We start from the raw sequence: 14748 nt of genomic DNA, 5'->3' as shown, positions 1-14748 counted from the left end.
AATTTAATGAGAGAGCACTAGCTGAGTTTTTGGAAGAACTGAAAAAGAAATGCTACCAGAAAGAATCGAACCCAGGTCTCGCGCATGGAGCATCATTGCCAATTTGCCATACAACTTTGCCACTCGGGTAAAGAACATATTGTGTGTATTTTGCATAAATTAGTTTTATTTAACGGTGTTCACGCAAATATATATATATGGAATTCCTGAAAGGGGGGTGGCACGTGCCACTCCTCCCACCAGCTAGCTCTGCCCGTGCTTATTGTGCTCCTTTAGGTAATTTCTGGGGAAATTGGACCATCCTGAAGGAAACTATAAATTTTGGTTGTATATAATGGCGGTGCAGGTTAAGCGCTCCTGATCTGGCATCAGTTGTTGAGAACGAATTTACAACAAGAAGAATAACAGAACCCATCTAAGCTTTCGTTATACTGTTTAGTATCTCTCAAACAAGTTATACTGTTTTAACTTTGTGTCTAAGCTTTCTTTCTTGAAGACCTTAGGGTACTTTGATAAGAATTTTTTTGCTGCAGACTATGTGGGCCGGCATGGTACCACAGACAGTTGCCACCTCCCCTTCCATCGCTGCAGCGGCATATGTGCCTCCTTCCACATCTGCTGCTCCGGTTGTTCCTGCAATATCGCAGGCAGTAGCTCCTCCAAAATGTGCTTGGACTGAATACACCTCCCCTGATGGTTACAAGTACTACTATAATAGCTCAACTGGTCAAAGCACAGTAAGGAACTTCTGTGTTCATAATGTATGGAGTTTTTATCAAAATCTTGCTCTTGGGGAGTTTCTTCTGTCTCTCTAATGGGTGTCGAAATGCTTTCTGGAATGGACATGCAGTGGGAGAATCCAGAGGAGTTGACATTATTTGAACAACAGCAGCAACAACAAAAACCGCCACTTCAACAACCTCATCCCCAGTCTCACCCTCAAAGCATGTCTGCCCAGCAAGTTCCTCAGATGCAGCAACCTCAACTACAAAATCAACCCCAAATACAGCACCGCCCACAGGAGTAGCAACAAAGTTCTATACCATCATCAGTGAGTGTCTGTCGTGCATTCCCTTACTAGGTTTTGAGTTGTTTGGTAGCTTATTTCGTTTTTGGAAATAGCAGTGTCAGGCTTCTGGAGTTAAATGTACCCGAAACGTACAGGTATCATGTAGCTTAGTTACAGGATCATCAATCATTGGATTTAAAATCTCTAGTTGTGCTGTTGCTGGACATTGTCGTATGCCAACTCGAGTAATCTTGATCCCAATAGTTTATGCATTTTCTTAGTTTGGCTCCTATTAAAGTCCATAGCTTCTGCCCAGTCCCAAGCAACTATTTCCCTTCAACCCATGTGTTACTGTAGAGGATTCTGATCTCAGCTCAGCTTCTGCAGCTACAAGCTTGGTTTCCACCTCAGCTTCTGAGCCTTGGCTCAGCTCAAATGCTTCTATATCAGCTCCTGTGGTTCCCACTTTCACCAAAGGAATGCTTTCCACGTCAGCTTGTTAATGGAGAGTTAGTTAGAGTTTGTTTCGTTTAGTTAGTGATTAGTTTCATTCAGTTAGTGATTAGTTGGGGTAATTAGCTGATGTTAGTAGAGGTAATCAGCGGTTATTCAAATCTATAAAGGCTTGAGGGCCTGATCTTGGTACGGCAGAATCAGAAAAATGAAATGAGAAACACTTTCCCTTCCCTCTCTTCTTTTCCTTTTCTCTTTTCAGTTCTTGAGGTTTAGTTTCGTTTGTGAAGAATTCAGAATTTCCTTTTGGTATCAGAGCAACAAGGACGAAAGTCTGTTCATTCTGGGGTTTCTACTCAAGCACGCTCATCTCTTTCGACTTAGGGTTTCAAAGTTCAAGAATAGGGCTTCGCGATCAAGATTAGGATTTCTTTTCTGTTCAACACAATGTCTGCACCTTCGAGTGAATCTGCTATGACGAATCAAACTGCTGTGACCATGCCTCCATCTCTGGCGTTTCTGGTATCGAACTTTCACACACTTGTCAAAATCCAGTTAAGTTCTGATAACTATCTTCTTTGGAAAACGCAAGTCTTGAATGCTCTTCGTGCCAACGGCTTTATTGAATATGTTGATGGAACTCATAGTCCTCCACCAATTCAGATTCTAGTGCCACTAGTGTTTTTGTTGCTACTCAAAAGCTGCAGGATCTCAGTATTGCTAGTTCAAGTAATTCTTCTCAGGGGTCCATGGTACCAAGGTCTGGATCTTTTTCTAGTTCTGTGATTCCCCCCTCTCATTCACCAACACTTCCGTTTCCACAAAATGGTTCAACCACAGGTTCCTATGTTTCAGCCACAGTTTTCTCAGAATGATTACTTTCCTCAGTTTACACAGGGTGGAACCAGATTCAATTCCAATCGAAATAAACCAAGAGGTCAAGTTTTTGTTCCCTTTTCTAAGCCAGGATGTTGTCAAATTTGTGGAAAGGATAATCACACAGCACGTACATGTTATTATAGAAATGCACAGTCCACATTCTTTCCTCCTCCACCACAAGGATATTTGTCTTCCTCAGGGTTTCATCAGCCTAACATGTGGAGATCTGAACATCCATCTCAGTTTTCTGCATCACCACAGTTTCCTTATGGACCACCACAGCAATCTCGTGGCTTTACTCACCCAGGACCTCAAGCTCATTTTGTTCAGTCTGGTTTTCCATCCTCTTACAGTGGTTATCCCAGAGATTATCATAGTGGCTTTGGTGGCTACAGTCCTCCTGTTCCTTCAGGCTTAGAGGGGTTTTCTTCAGGATTTGATGGTTTTGGTGGGAATGGTGGCTACAGTTCTCATGTTTCCTCAGGTCCATCAGCCTTTTCTACTTCTTATGCCCCATCTTCAGGAGTTTCTGCTTCTAGTTCGTCTCAGAATTGGTATTTTGACAGTGGGGCCACCAACCATGTAACTCCACATGCTACAAATCTGACTCAAACTCAGCCTTACACTGCAGGAGCTGGTGTGATGGTTGGGAATGGTAAGTCATTACCTATTACCTGTGTAGGAAAAGGGGTCTTACCTACTCCAAGTGCCAGATTTCATTTAACTAATGTTTTGCACACACCTGCCATCACTCAAAATCTTCTTTCTGTCTTTCAATTTGCCAAAGATAACAATTGTTCTCTAACTTTTACTTCTTCTGGTTATGTCATTCAGGACAACCAGTCTCATCAGATTCTATACCAAGGCCCATGCCACAAGGGTCTTTATCCTATCCAGACTTGCTCTGAGCTTGCTTCTACTCAGGTTCCTATAGCTTTTCATAGTAATAAGACTGTGCCATCCTCATCTGCCACTTTGTGGCATCAGAGGCTTGGTCATCCAAGTTTCCCTCTTTTTCAAGCTTTAATAAAGCAATTTGACTTGCCTATTACAAAGCCATTTGATGTTTCTTGTTATAGTTGTCACAGTGTGAAAAGTCACAAACTGAGTTTTCCTCTTTCTGTAACACAATCTGTTCACCCATTTGATCTATTGCATATGGATGTTTGGGGCCCTGCTCCTATACCTTCTGTCAAAGGTTTTAGATATTATCTGCTCATTATAGATGATTGTACTAGATATTCTTGGTTATTTCCTTTACACTACAAATCTGATGTTAAGCTAACCCTAACTCAGTTCAAAGCTTATGTGAAAACTCAGTTTCACACTACTGCAAAGATTGTGAGGTCTGACAATGGAAAGGAGTTTGTTAATCACTACCTTACTGATCTTTTCCTCACTAGTGGTATCATTCATCAGACCTCTTGTCCACACACACCAGAGCAAAATGGTGTGGTGGAAAGGAAACATCGACATCTTATGGATACTACTCTTACTCTTCTTCATCAAGCTGGTATGCCTTCTCAGTTTTGGCTTGAAGCCTTGTTCACTACAGTTTACTTGGCTAATAGGCTTCCTCATTCTTCTTTGAAGTTTCAAGTCCCTTTTGTTCTTCTTTTTCATACTCAACCTGATTATCTTACTCTCAAACCTTTTGGCTGTGCTTGTTTTCCCTGGTTAAAACCATATCATTCACATAAGTTGCATCCTAAGTCAACCCCATGTGTGTTTTTAGGCTACTGCCCTGCTACTAAGGGCTATAGGTGCTTGGATCCTGTGTCTCAGAAAGTTTTCATTTCAAGACATGTTAGGTTTATTGAGAATGATTTTCCTTATTCTACTTTATTGTCTAACTCTCTTTCTTCACACCAGACTGGGTCAGATTTGTCTACATTTACAGTTCCTCTTACTAGTTTTACAGATATTCTTGTTACAGTCGCCCCTCCAAATCCCCCAGCTTCTCCTATCTTATCTTCTTCTTCTTCTATTGTTCCAACACCCATTTTTGAAAATACTTCCTTTCCTATTCAGTTTGGTTCTATTTCAGTTCCAGTTGTTGCTTCTTCTTCACCTAGCTCTTCTCATCCCTCTTCTAATTCTCATTCAGTCGAGTCAATTGTCTTACCAGGTCCTTCTCATTCTATGCGAACTCGATCTAAGAATGGAATTTTCAACCTAGACATCCTCTCTCTTTGTTTACTTCTGTGTCTTCTTTACCTACTAAAGAACCATCTCATTTTTCTGATGCCATTCATCATCATGTCTGGCAAAAAGCCATGGCAGAAGAGTATGAAGCATTGGTTAAACAAGGTACTTGGCATCTTGTTCCTCCTCCTACACATGGTAATATCATAGGCTGCCAATGGATTTATAAAATTAAAAAGCATTCAGATGGTTCTGTAGCTCGATATAAGGCAAGGCTTGTGGCCAATGGGAACCAGCAAGAAGCCGACATGGATTTTATTGAGACTTTTAGTCCAGTAATAAAACAACCAACTCTCAGGGTGATTCTTAGTCTTGCTGTTCATCATAAGTGGTCTTTAAGACAGTTGGATGTTTCAAATGCTTTCTTACATGGTGTTATTAATGAGGATGTTTACATGAAGCAACCCTTAGGGTATAAGGATCCAATTCATCCTACTTATGTGTGTAAGCTTTCCAAGGCTCTTTATGGACTGCGGCAAGCTCCACGGGCTTGGTATGCTATGTTCTCCAGTTATCTCATTGAGCTCGGCTTCTGCTCTAGCAAGGCAGATACTTCTCTTTTTCTTTTGCCTCAAGCCAGCAACATTACTATTGTGTTGGTATATGTGGATGATATAGTAATTACAGGTAGTAATTCTACCTACATCACTGATCTCATCAGTCTTCTCAGTAAAAAGTTTGTAATGAAAGACTTAGGCTTTCTCAATTACTTTCTGGGTCTTGAAGTTCATTCCACTTCTTCTGGTTTATTTTTGTCACAAGCCAAATATGCCACTGAGCTTTTGCATAAAGCTGGGATGATTGACTGCAAGCCAAGTGCTTCCCCTGCCTCTGTCAAACCTGGTGTGCCACATCCTGATTCTTTATTTGATGATATACATTTGTATCGAACTCTTGTGGGCTCTTTACAGTACTTGACCTTAACCAGACCAGAAATCTCCTATTCTGTGAATGTTGCTTGTCAACATATGCATTGTCCAAAGGTGAATGACTTTATCGCTGTCAAAAGGATTCTCAGGTACATCAAGGGTACAGTGCATCAAGGTCTGCATTTTATTTCCAGTCCCTTGTCTCTGTCGGCCTATGCTGATGCTGACTGGGCAGGAGATCCTATTGATAGAAGGTCCACTACTGGTTTTGGCGTTTTTATGGGCTCTAATCTTGTGTCTTGGTGTGCCAAGAAACAACATACAGTGGCTAGATCATCCACCGAGGTTGAGTACAGGGCCATGGCACAGACTGCTGGAGATGTGGTTTGGTTGGTACAGCTATTTTCTGAATTACGTATTCCTTTGTCATCACCACCTATCTTGTTTTGTGACAACAAATCTGCTATGGCCCTTGCCTCTAATCCTGTCTTCCATGCCAGGACTAAGCACATAGAGATAGATTATCATTATATCCCTGAACAAGTGCTCAGTAAACACATTGTTTTGTCTCATGTTAGTTCTGAGGACCAAATAGCAGATATCTTTACAAAGCCACTCTCAGTATCTCGATTTCAGGTTCTCAAGTCCAATCTCATGGTTGGTGATCCTCCCATGAGCTTGCAGGGGTGTGTAGAGGATTCTGATCTCAGCTCAGCTTCTGCAGCTACAAGCTTGGTTTCCACCTCAGCTTCTGAGCCTTGGCTCAGCTCAAATGCTTCTATATCAGCTCCTGTGGTTCCCACTTTCACCAAAGGAATGCTTTCCACGTCAGCTTGTTAATGGAGAGTTAGTTAGAGTTTGTTTCGTTTAGTTAGTGATTAGTTTCATTCAGTTAGTGATTAGTTGGGGTAATTAGCTGATGTTAGTAGAGGTAATCAGCGGTTATTCAAATCTATAACCCATGTGTTACTCTGCCAATCTCTGCTCCTTTTGGCAATTTCTGGCACTTTCTTATTAGAATCATATCGCTCATCGTTATTGACTCGCTATTAGATCTGTGTTTCAGATGGAACCACTTTAACAAAATTTATATCAATTTTTTTAATTAGTTCAACTTTTAGCTTCTCAGGAATGTGTTGACCTTTTCCCCTTACCTCTCTCTGTTCTTTTATCCTTCGGTATTTCAGGAATTTGGTTATTCACAGTTACAGGTAGCAGCTGATTACGCCAATGATCCTGCACGTTTCCAACAATTATGGGATTTTTTGTTTTTATTTTTTGTTATTGATGCTGTCAGGTTCTTTGTTTGATCACTGTCTCATTTTGCAATTTCTGCTTGTGCTGCAGGGACTTCAGGCTTATCAGGAGCGGATGTGGAAAAGCAAGCCTTCAGATGTGCTGGCCTCTATTCGTTTTGAAAGCCAAGGAGGGAGGTATCTGGGGCTGCCATCCATTATTGGGAAATCTAAATCAGAAGTATTCAAATATGTGAAAGACTGGGTTATTGGAAGGTTGAAGAGCTGGAAGGAAACGGTTTTAAATATGGCTGGTAAAGAAATATGGCTGACAGAAATAAGGCACCAGAACATCGTGAAACTCTACGGCTTCTGTTACCATGAAAAGCACACTTTTTTGGTTTGCAAGTACGTGGAGAGCGTGGCGAACGTTTTTGAGAAGAGAGAAAGATGCCAAGGAGTTGGACTGGAGTAAGAGAGTGAATGTAGCGAAAGGGGTGGCTCATGCTTTATCTTACTTGCATCATAAGTGTGTGCCTCCCATAATTCATCAGGATATATCGAGCAAGAATGTTTTGTTGAACTCGGAAATGGAGGCTCATGTCCCAGATTTTGGCACGGCAAGGTTTTTGAAGCCTGATTCTTCAAATTGGACTGCGGTTGCAGGCACATTCGGATACATTGCTCTAGGTAACTTTTAATTAGTGCTCAAAGGGCCATCCTTCATTTGGTTGGCTAGTTTGATTCATGAGTGAGAACTAACATGTGACATTGTTGGCGTGTTTTTTTTCCCTTGGAATGGCCAGAATTATCGTACACAATGGCAGTGACAGAGAAATGCAACGTGTATAGCTTTGGTGTTATGACACTCGAGATATTGATGGGATCGCATCGCGGAGAACTCAGTTCAAACCTATACTCATCCGTTGACAACGAACGTGTACAATTGGCAGATGTCTTGGATCCTCGTCTTCCCCCTCCTACCAGTCAAAAGCTAAGAGACGAACTGGATTCCATTTTGAATCTAGCAGTCTGGTGCTTGCGCGCCGATCCTCATTCTAGGCCTACCATGTATGATGCATCTCAGGTGCTTGAGATGAACGCTAGAGCTGGCAGAGAGAGTCCGGAGTTGGTTAAATCTGTTAGAGAGGGTGTTGATGTGCTGCCCATGCTCAGTTAGTAAGTTGGATATTTCTCTCTCTTAGTAAGTTGGGACATAAGGCTCGGTTTGGTTTTGGTTGGTTCTCTCATTCTCTCTTTCGGTCGTTTGTTTTAGAGTACGGATTTTTGGGCAGTGATGTCAAGTACCAAAAGCCGTGTCAATGAGCAGAGGACTTCGCGATGAAAGGAAAATGTTGTTATGCTAATTGTCTCCGGGGCTATTTTCCTACTATTACTGGAGTCAAATATGTATAATATAACCGAAATCCCTAGGCATCTCCGACATTGTCTCGCCTTTATCAATGCTCGCTGGTGAATCCTTTGGCTCGTTAGTGTATCCATTAGGACTTCATCATGTATCATAGCCAATGACCTGGTGACTTGGAGAAACTGTATACGTTGTCGATGATTGTTTGAAAGAGCTGTGATTTACAAACTCCTGTCTTGCATTTTTCTAGTGTAGTTTGAACTCTCAGATATATATAAGAGTTGTTTTTACCTGATTCTAGTTTTTTGATGCACTAACACGCTACATTCCAGTTGATTCAGTACAAATTCATCCAGAAGATCGATTGTTCATTGCAGCAAATTTAGGCACGGATCTGATACAGAAAAATTGTCAGTTTATCATGCAAGATATATAACGACCAAACCATTTTCTTTGAATAATCTAATTTTACCTCAATTTTTTCATTTGCCAGTGCCAAGATAACATGTTATGTGTGAAAACTTTATGTCCAATCCAAAATTAATCGGCAATGAGTGGAGAGGTCTTGTGTTATTAACTGATGGAACTATTCTCTAAAAACCTCCCTTAATTAAGTTGTCCCATGTAGCCACTTTCTAGGTCTATCTTTGTGCAGCTTTCTTTTTGTCTATCGTCGTAGAGTGCGAGCTATTTCAATTTAATTTGGGATGAAATAGGCCATACTATATAGAAATTTTATATCTAACCTGAAATTAATTGAATATAATTAGAGTGGTCTTTCATGCTACTAAGTGATCTTTCATTTCATAACAAAGCAATGTGAGACTGTACCCTAACTTCTTTCGCAAAAAAACTATTTTGTAAGACTCTATTCAATGAAGAATATTGAACGGACTTTTTCAATATAGGGGATAGCGGAGATGAGCGACGACTCCATTGTCTTTGAAGAGCTTGGATAGTAGTGTGATTTTACTTGTTTTTCTCTCCACAAAACTCAATATTGCTGAGTCGCTGATGATGAATTCATTCAATCGACTCTAATTAATTGAGACTTAAGACTCAATGGGGTTCGGTATATCGTGAATTATTTCTTCCCATTTTTTCCCCAAAAAATGGTAGGAGATTTCATTGATACGAGATAAATATACAACCAAAGAGGATTAACTATCCCAAACAGAGACAATAACCAAGAGGTCTAGATTCATAAGCTTATAACTCTAGAAACACAACTTTCCGTTGATCATCATCCAGCTTCTGACAATCGAATCCCAAACCAACAAATAAAACCCCAACCAACCACCGAACTGGGGGAAAAACAACTAGGAAAAAGACTCGCGACAAGAAATCGGAGAGAAAAATAGAAAAACACAAAAAGAACAAATCGAAAGCAACATAAATAAAACCTCACAAACAACACCCAACTAATCAAGCACTTCTATTCCGGCGAACCAAGCGCGCACAAGAACAGACTCCGGCAACCACATCCGCAAGCTAATCCACAAACCCGAGACGCACTTCAGTGACAGAACACCGACGACCATACTGTGTTCTCTCCATTTTTAAGGTTTGTGGTAGGGGCCGACTATTTGCAACTGCGAATTTACTGTATGTAACCTGTGCTAAATAAAACACCCAAATCTTATAACAATTTATTATATGAAACATAACATATATCCATAAACTTTCCAAAATACCCTTCCCACCCCATCAGTCATCTTCCTCCTTCTCATCCCCTTCCCCCTTCTCTCTCTCCTCGTTCTGTCTTCTCTTTTCTTAACACACCACCACCACCAGTCATTTTCCTCCTTCTCTTCCCCTTCTCTCTCCTCCTGTTAACACCACCACCACCACCACCATCATAGACCACCACCACCACACAACACCAAAGCTTAAAAACTTTCCCTAAATATTGGTCGACGAAAATTTATACTCTCTGTTGAAAGAGGAAATTACATGGTTGTCAAAAATTGCGGTCGTGGCAAACAGAGTTCAACGAGGTTGACAATTTTTTCTTTGGATCCTCCAATCGGATATCCAGTCCCGAAAATATCTACTGAAATCGAAACTTAACTTCTGAAATTATTCAAAGAATTCAGAAGTTAGAGTTCATCGCGCATTATGGTATGCATGATTCCAATTGCGCATTTACAAAATGCGTTTTAGCACAATGCGATATCCGTAAATGCATTTCGTGCATGCGCGATTGATATCACGCATTTTGGTAATGTGTAATGCTCTCTAACTTCCAAATTCTTTGACTAATTTCGGAAGTTAACTTCCAAATTAGTGGGTATTTTTCAGTAATTAGTATCCGAAATTTTCTAGGCAACTAGAGTAGAATTTGAACCCATCCTAAATCTGAAATCGAACCGGTACTATCTCTCTCTCTCTCTCGTATTGGGATAAAAGAGGGGGACTGAAGCTCGTGAGAGGCGTTACCACCGTCCACCGCAAATGAAGATGGATTGCAGGTCTTCCGTTATGGGGTTGAGATCCTCGTAAGAGTATTTAATTAATCATTCCTCGTAGCAGATTGTGCACACGATTTTGGCAAATGTGTCGTCGTATACCATCTCCCTCTCACTCTCTCGATGATCTCTGTTAGTTGTTTGAAAATTCTCGGCCGCGATGGAGGGGCTTCAGCGAGGGACGACGGGTATGGTGGAACTCGTGGGAGGGAGGGAGGAAGATGGGTGGCTATGGTGGAACCGGTGGGAGGGAGCAAGGAAGAAGGGTGAGTTGTGTTTAGTAATTTTAAGAATATTTTTGTCTATTTTTTTAAGAGCATTTTTGTTCGAAAGTAATTTATTTTAAAACATGCTACATACTGTAAATTCACATATCTAAATTCCAACTGTGGTTTTCTTTTTTCCCAATTATGCAAATTCTACAGGGCCATCTCTCAAATTAAATTAGCAGCTCAAGAGACTGGGCGCAAGCCATATGTGTTGGGCTGGTACGAGAGGGCGGCCTATCACATGTAAGCCCAGTTGTCAGGATTTGTGAAGCTGAGCCAGGCTGGAGGGACTCGGAGAAGGTCATGTACCTACTAGGCTGAGCTAACTTTTATATCACTCTATATAAAGAACAAAACTATTCTTTTAGAGCATTTGCATCAATGTCTTTATATTAACTTTTTCGTTAGAGTGGCGAGGAAAATCATGAAAACGTTCAAACATCAGCTTCGCTTTAACTACTTTACTTTTTAAATTTGCTACAGTTTCTCGTTATCAATAAAGAGTCTCTGTACACAAATTAGAGATTATTTTATTCTTTCTTCTACCAGGTAAGCTTGGGCTTCGTTCCTTTTCACTATGTATGGTCCCACAAATATGAAGTGCATTTATTGGGCTGAGACTTTTTCCATTGAAACCTGCCAAAATGATCCACCATTTTTTGATAAAATAGAATTATAATAGGAAGCCTGATAAAATAGAGAGCCTAATAAAATAGACATGAAAAATGTGACTAGTTAAAGTAAAAAAAGGTGATCATTTTAGCTATAATTTGACTTAAATTTAGTGAGGCTAATGTGGATGCTCTTAGAGCATCTCCAGTGAAATAGCTAAAGTTAGATTGCTAAATGAAAGTTTTTTTTATTTATAAAAATAAGACCCACTTATTGATAAGTAGTCATTAGTTGCTTAAAAAAAAAAAGTAGTCATTAGTTTGTTGAGTGGACGGTGCACTCAATGGACTAGTTAGTTTTGTTTTATAAAACCAAAAATAAAAATAAAAAAATAGCAACGAAAAGGCCGTTGCTTTGTTGCAACAACTCTTCGAAACCTCACCATTTATCCCAAAAAAAATTAAAAATAGTTTTTTTTTCAATGTAAAAATTGAGCCCACAAAATTTAATGAGTGCATAATTTCAATGTAAAAATTGAGCCCACAAAATTTAATGAGTGCATAAATAAGTGGCCAACTCTATAAAGTGATCGAGTTATTGAGTGATAGACTAATGACCTAACTTATCTAGTCCATTTGAGCTGTTTTTTGCACATTCACTAGCTAAAGTTTTAGTCATTCACACTATTGAGTATTTTATAGAGTTCATTGAAAATGCTCTACGGAGATACACCGTTATTTTTTATTTTTTATTTTTCTAAAAAGAGCTTTGTAGGGAGTGCCTATCGGCTGACTCTGGGCCTCTGGCCGGTTAGGCACTAGCGATGTTTTGTCTAAGCTTGGTCAGACAAGACATTAATATTAATAATAACCCCACCAAGGGTTTTTTATTTTTAGGACAACCAAATGTAAATTATATTGATGAAAAGCACCGATACAAGTTACACAGCTCATAGGCCTAGCTAACAAAGAAAAGATACAAAAAAGAAAAACAAACTAACAGTAACAGAAACAAGACTCACTGGAATTTCAGTCTTCAAAGCTGCTCATTTTGTCTGAATTTCGCCAAGCTTTACCAGAATGTCCACTGAATGGCTTTACGAGGAATCACCCACAACAATACCGAGAAGAAGACTATTGAGGGAGTAGTTGGCCCAAAAATCTATGGAGGAAACAAAAGAGAAAGCATGATCTCGACCAAAGACCCCACCAAGAGTTGATGGTTGAAAATTCTGTAGATCAAAAGTCAAGAGTGGAAGAATACACATTTTGTTTTTTCTTGGATAATGAAAGGAGTTTCGTTACGGACCACAAAGGGAACAACATGACTATATGTATGCCTAAAGTTCAAAGTCTTCCATTTGTTAGTGGGAAGAAAATCTCGAACCCGGGACCGTGTTAATTAATTGTCCCTTGACAACATAGGTCCGGGCGTCTATTTCAACAATAAATGATTCAAATTTTATCTCAATCGAATAGATTTTAGTCGTTTATTGTCGAAATTGAAATTCCTATTCTGCTACCAACCCAATAATCAAGCAATAAAAAGAACGAAGAATAAACGATGGACACCGAATATACGTGGAAAACCTCAAATGGGTAAAAACCACGGGAATGAATCAAACACTATAAAACATTGTGTAGTTACAAGAAGTCTTACCCTACAATTTAAATCCTCACAATCGCCCTAAGACCTACTTGTCGAATCCATGTTCACCACACCCAATATTTGATTGCCGTCGTCTCGAATCCTCAAACCTTCCAAAACCCTTCGAAAATCCACCGAAGAACAAAACTCTGAATATGTTGAGATAAAAAAAACCGTGAGCACCTCTGGGATGAATGATGCTTCTCGTTTTGAAAACCCAAGGCAGCCCAATGTTTTGACTATTGTATATCATTCGTCATCGCTTGCTGAAAAGAGAGAGCGAATATTTATTAATGGGAATGACTTCGGTGTTCCCGGTCATTTTGGGGACACTGTAACTTTTGGCATAACAAAATCACTATGAGCATAACCAAAATCTATTATGAGTATAACCAAAACCATTGAGGAGTATAACAAAAAATAATTTAGGCATAACAAAAAGTTAAAGAAGCATAACAAAAAGCAAAAAAATTAAAGAAGCATAATATGACCACATATAAGCGTAACAATAACTTGTATAAGGCATAACATAAACCTCAAAAAGAATAACGATACCCAACCTGTCTTATTTTGTTTTCTTTATTTATTTTGAAATATTTAACCGTGGTTAACTGGCGAAAATATTAAAATGTATATGTGTTATTCAATTATATTGAAGAGTAAAATGTAACGGACCATAGTAAAAAATTATTTTTAATAATCGAGGACGTTGATTTGGTTGTTATTGTTGAGTTAGTTAAATTTGGAAATTTGGGCTCCATCCAGTAAAATTTGGTCTCCGTTTGGTTTATGAAGCTTGTTGATCGGTGCCAAAAATCATAATAGGAATGATAACCTATGTCCGATAAAGTTTGTAACGATAACCAATTTATTTCATTCTTGGTAGGAATGATCTAATCTCTCTTACGTAAAAGATAGACGGTTCGGATTTTGAAAGAATTGCTAAAACAGTCATCGAGTGGTGAATTATAGGACTTTAATAGCTACATAAGCATAGAATGTGTTCCGATCATGAGGTTTGCGACATCCGATTATCACTGAAATTGGAGACTAATATGGAATCAATAAGATGTGAAATCTTAACGGTTTATATCGATCATCAAAAAAAGTTATTTGGCATCTTCCTTTAAAATCTATACATTCAACCTTATTGTTTATATAAACTAAGGTATTGTGCTATAGTGTAATGTACGGTAGACACATGACCAGAACACGATCACGACGATCGAAATCATTCAATTTGTTGCAGTTGTTGTTGTAATGATTCTTGAAATTTTTTGGGTTTATTGGATTTAAGAAACCCTTCGATCAGGAAGCGGTTCCACGATTAGAATGTTATTTTATATCTGATCAATTGTCTATCGATATGTGATAGACTTCATTATTGGGAGTAACGATCTAATTCCTCATATGGAAAAGATAGAAGGTTCTGATTGCAAAAAAAAAAAGACTTGCAAGACTCGGGCGGTGCACTATAAGACTTAATTCCTCCATATGCATATAATGTGTTCTGATTTGGTGATCGCTTATATCTGATGATCTCTATTTTTCATGAATGATAGCATAATTCGTAAGATGTGAAATCATAACGGTCCAGATCGACCAAAAAATAAACATGTGTAGCGATGAAGTTTATATATTTTGTACGTAATGTTGGTGCAATTGAGCCCATACAATAATCCCTCAAAAAATTGGAAATTTGCCTTTTTCTTTTAATAAAAAATTGGTCTAGG

General features: G+C 39.2%; 1 protein-coding gene across 3 annotated transcripts in view; it reads left to right on the top strand.

The window, feature by feature from the left end:
* LOC131318111 (MDIS1-interacting receptor like kinase 2-like) overlaps window positions 1-8288 on the top strand; it is a 78848-nt gene extending 70560 nt beyond the window's left edge. The window contains exons 2-5 of one of the 3 annotated variants that reach the window (XM_058347932.1): window positions 561-737; window positions 851-1051; window positions 6763-7340; window positions 7457-7916. In XM_058347932.1, coding sequence (XP_058203915.1) covers window positions 7031-7340; window positions 7457-7830 — 684 coding nt within the window. In that variant the 5' untranslated portion in view covers window positions 561-737; window positions 851-1051; window positions 6763-7030 and the 3' untranslated portion in view covers window positions 7831-7916. The other 2 variants (XM_058347931.1, XM_058347930.1) reach the window with 2 other exon arrangements.
* The last annotated feature ends 6460 nt before the right edge of the window (window positions 8289-14748 follow it).

The sequence above is a fragment of the Rhododendron vialii genome, chromosome 2a (assembly GCF_030253575.1).
Source record: "Rhododendron vialii isolate Sample 1 chromosome 2a, ASM3025357v1".
NCBI lineage: Eukaryota > Viridiplantae > Streptophyta > Magnoliopsida > Ericales > Ericaceae > Rhododendron > Rhododendron vialii.
The sequence above is the reverse complement of the archived record's forward strand: the minus strand, read 5'-3'. Positions and strand labels throughout refer to the sequence as shown.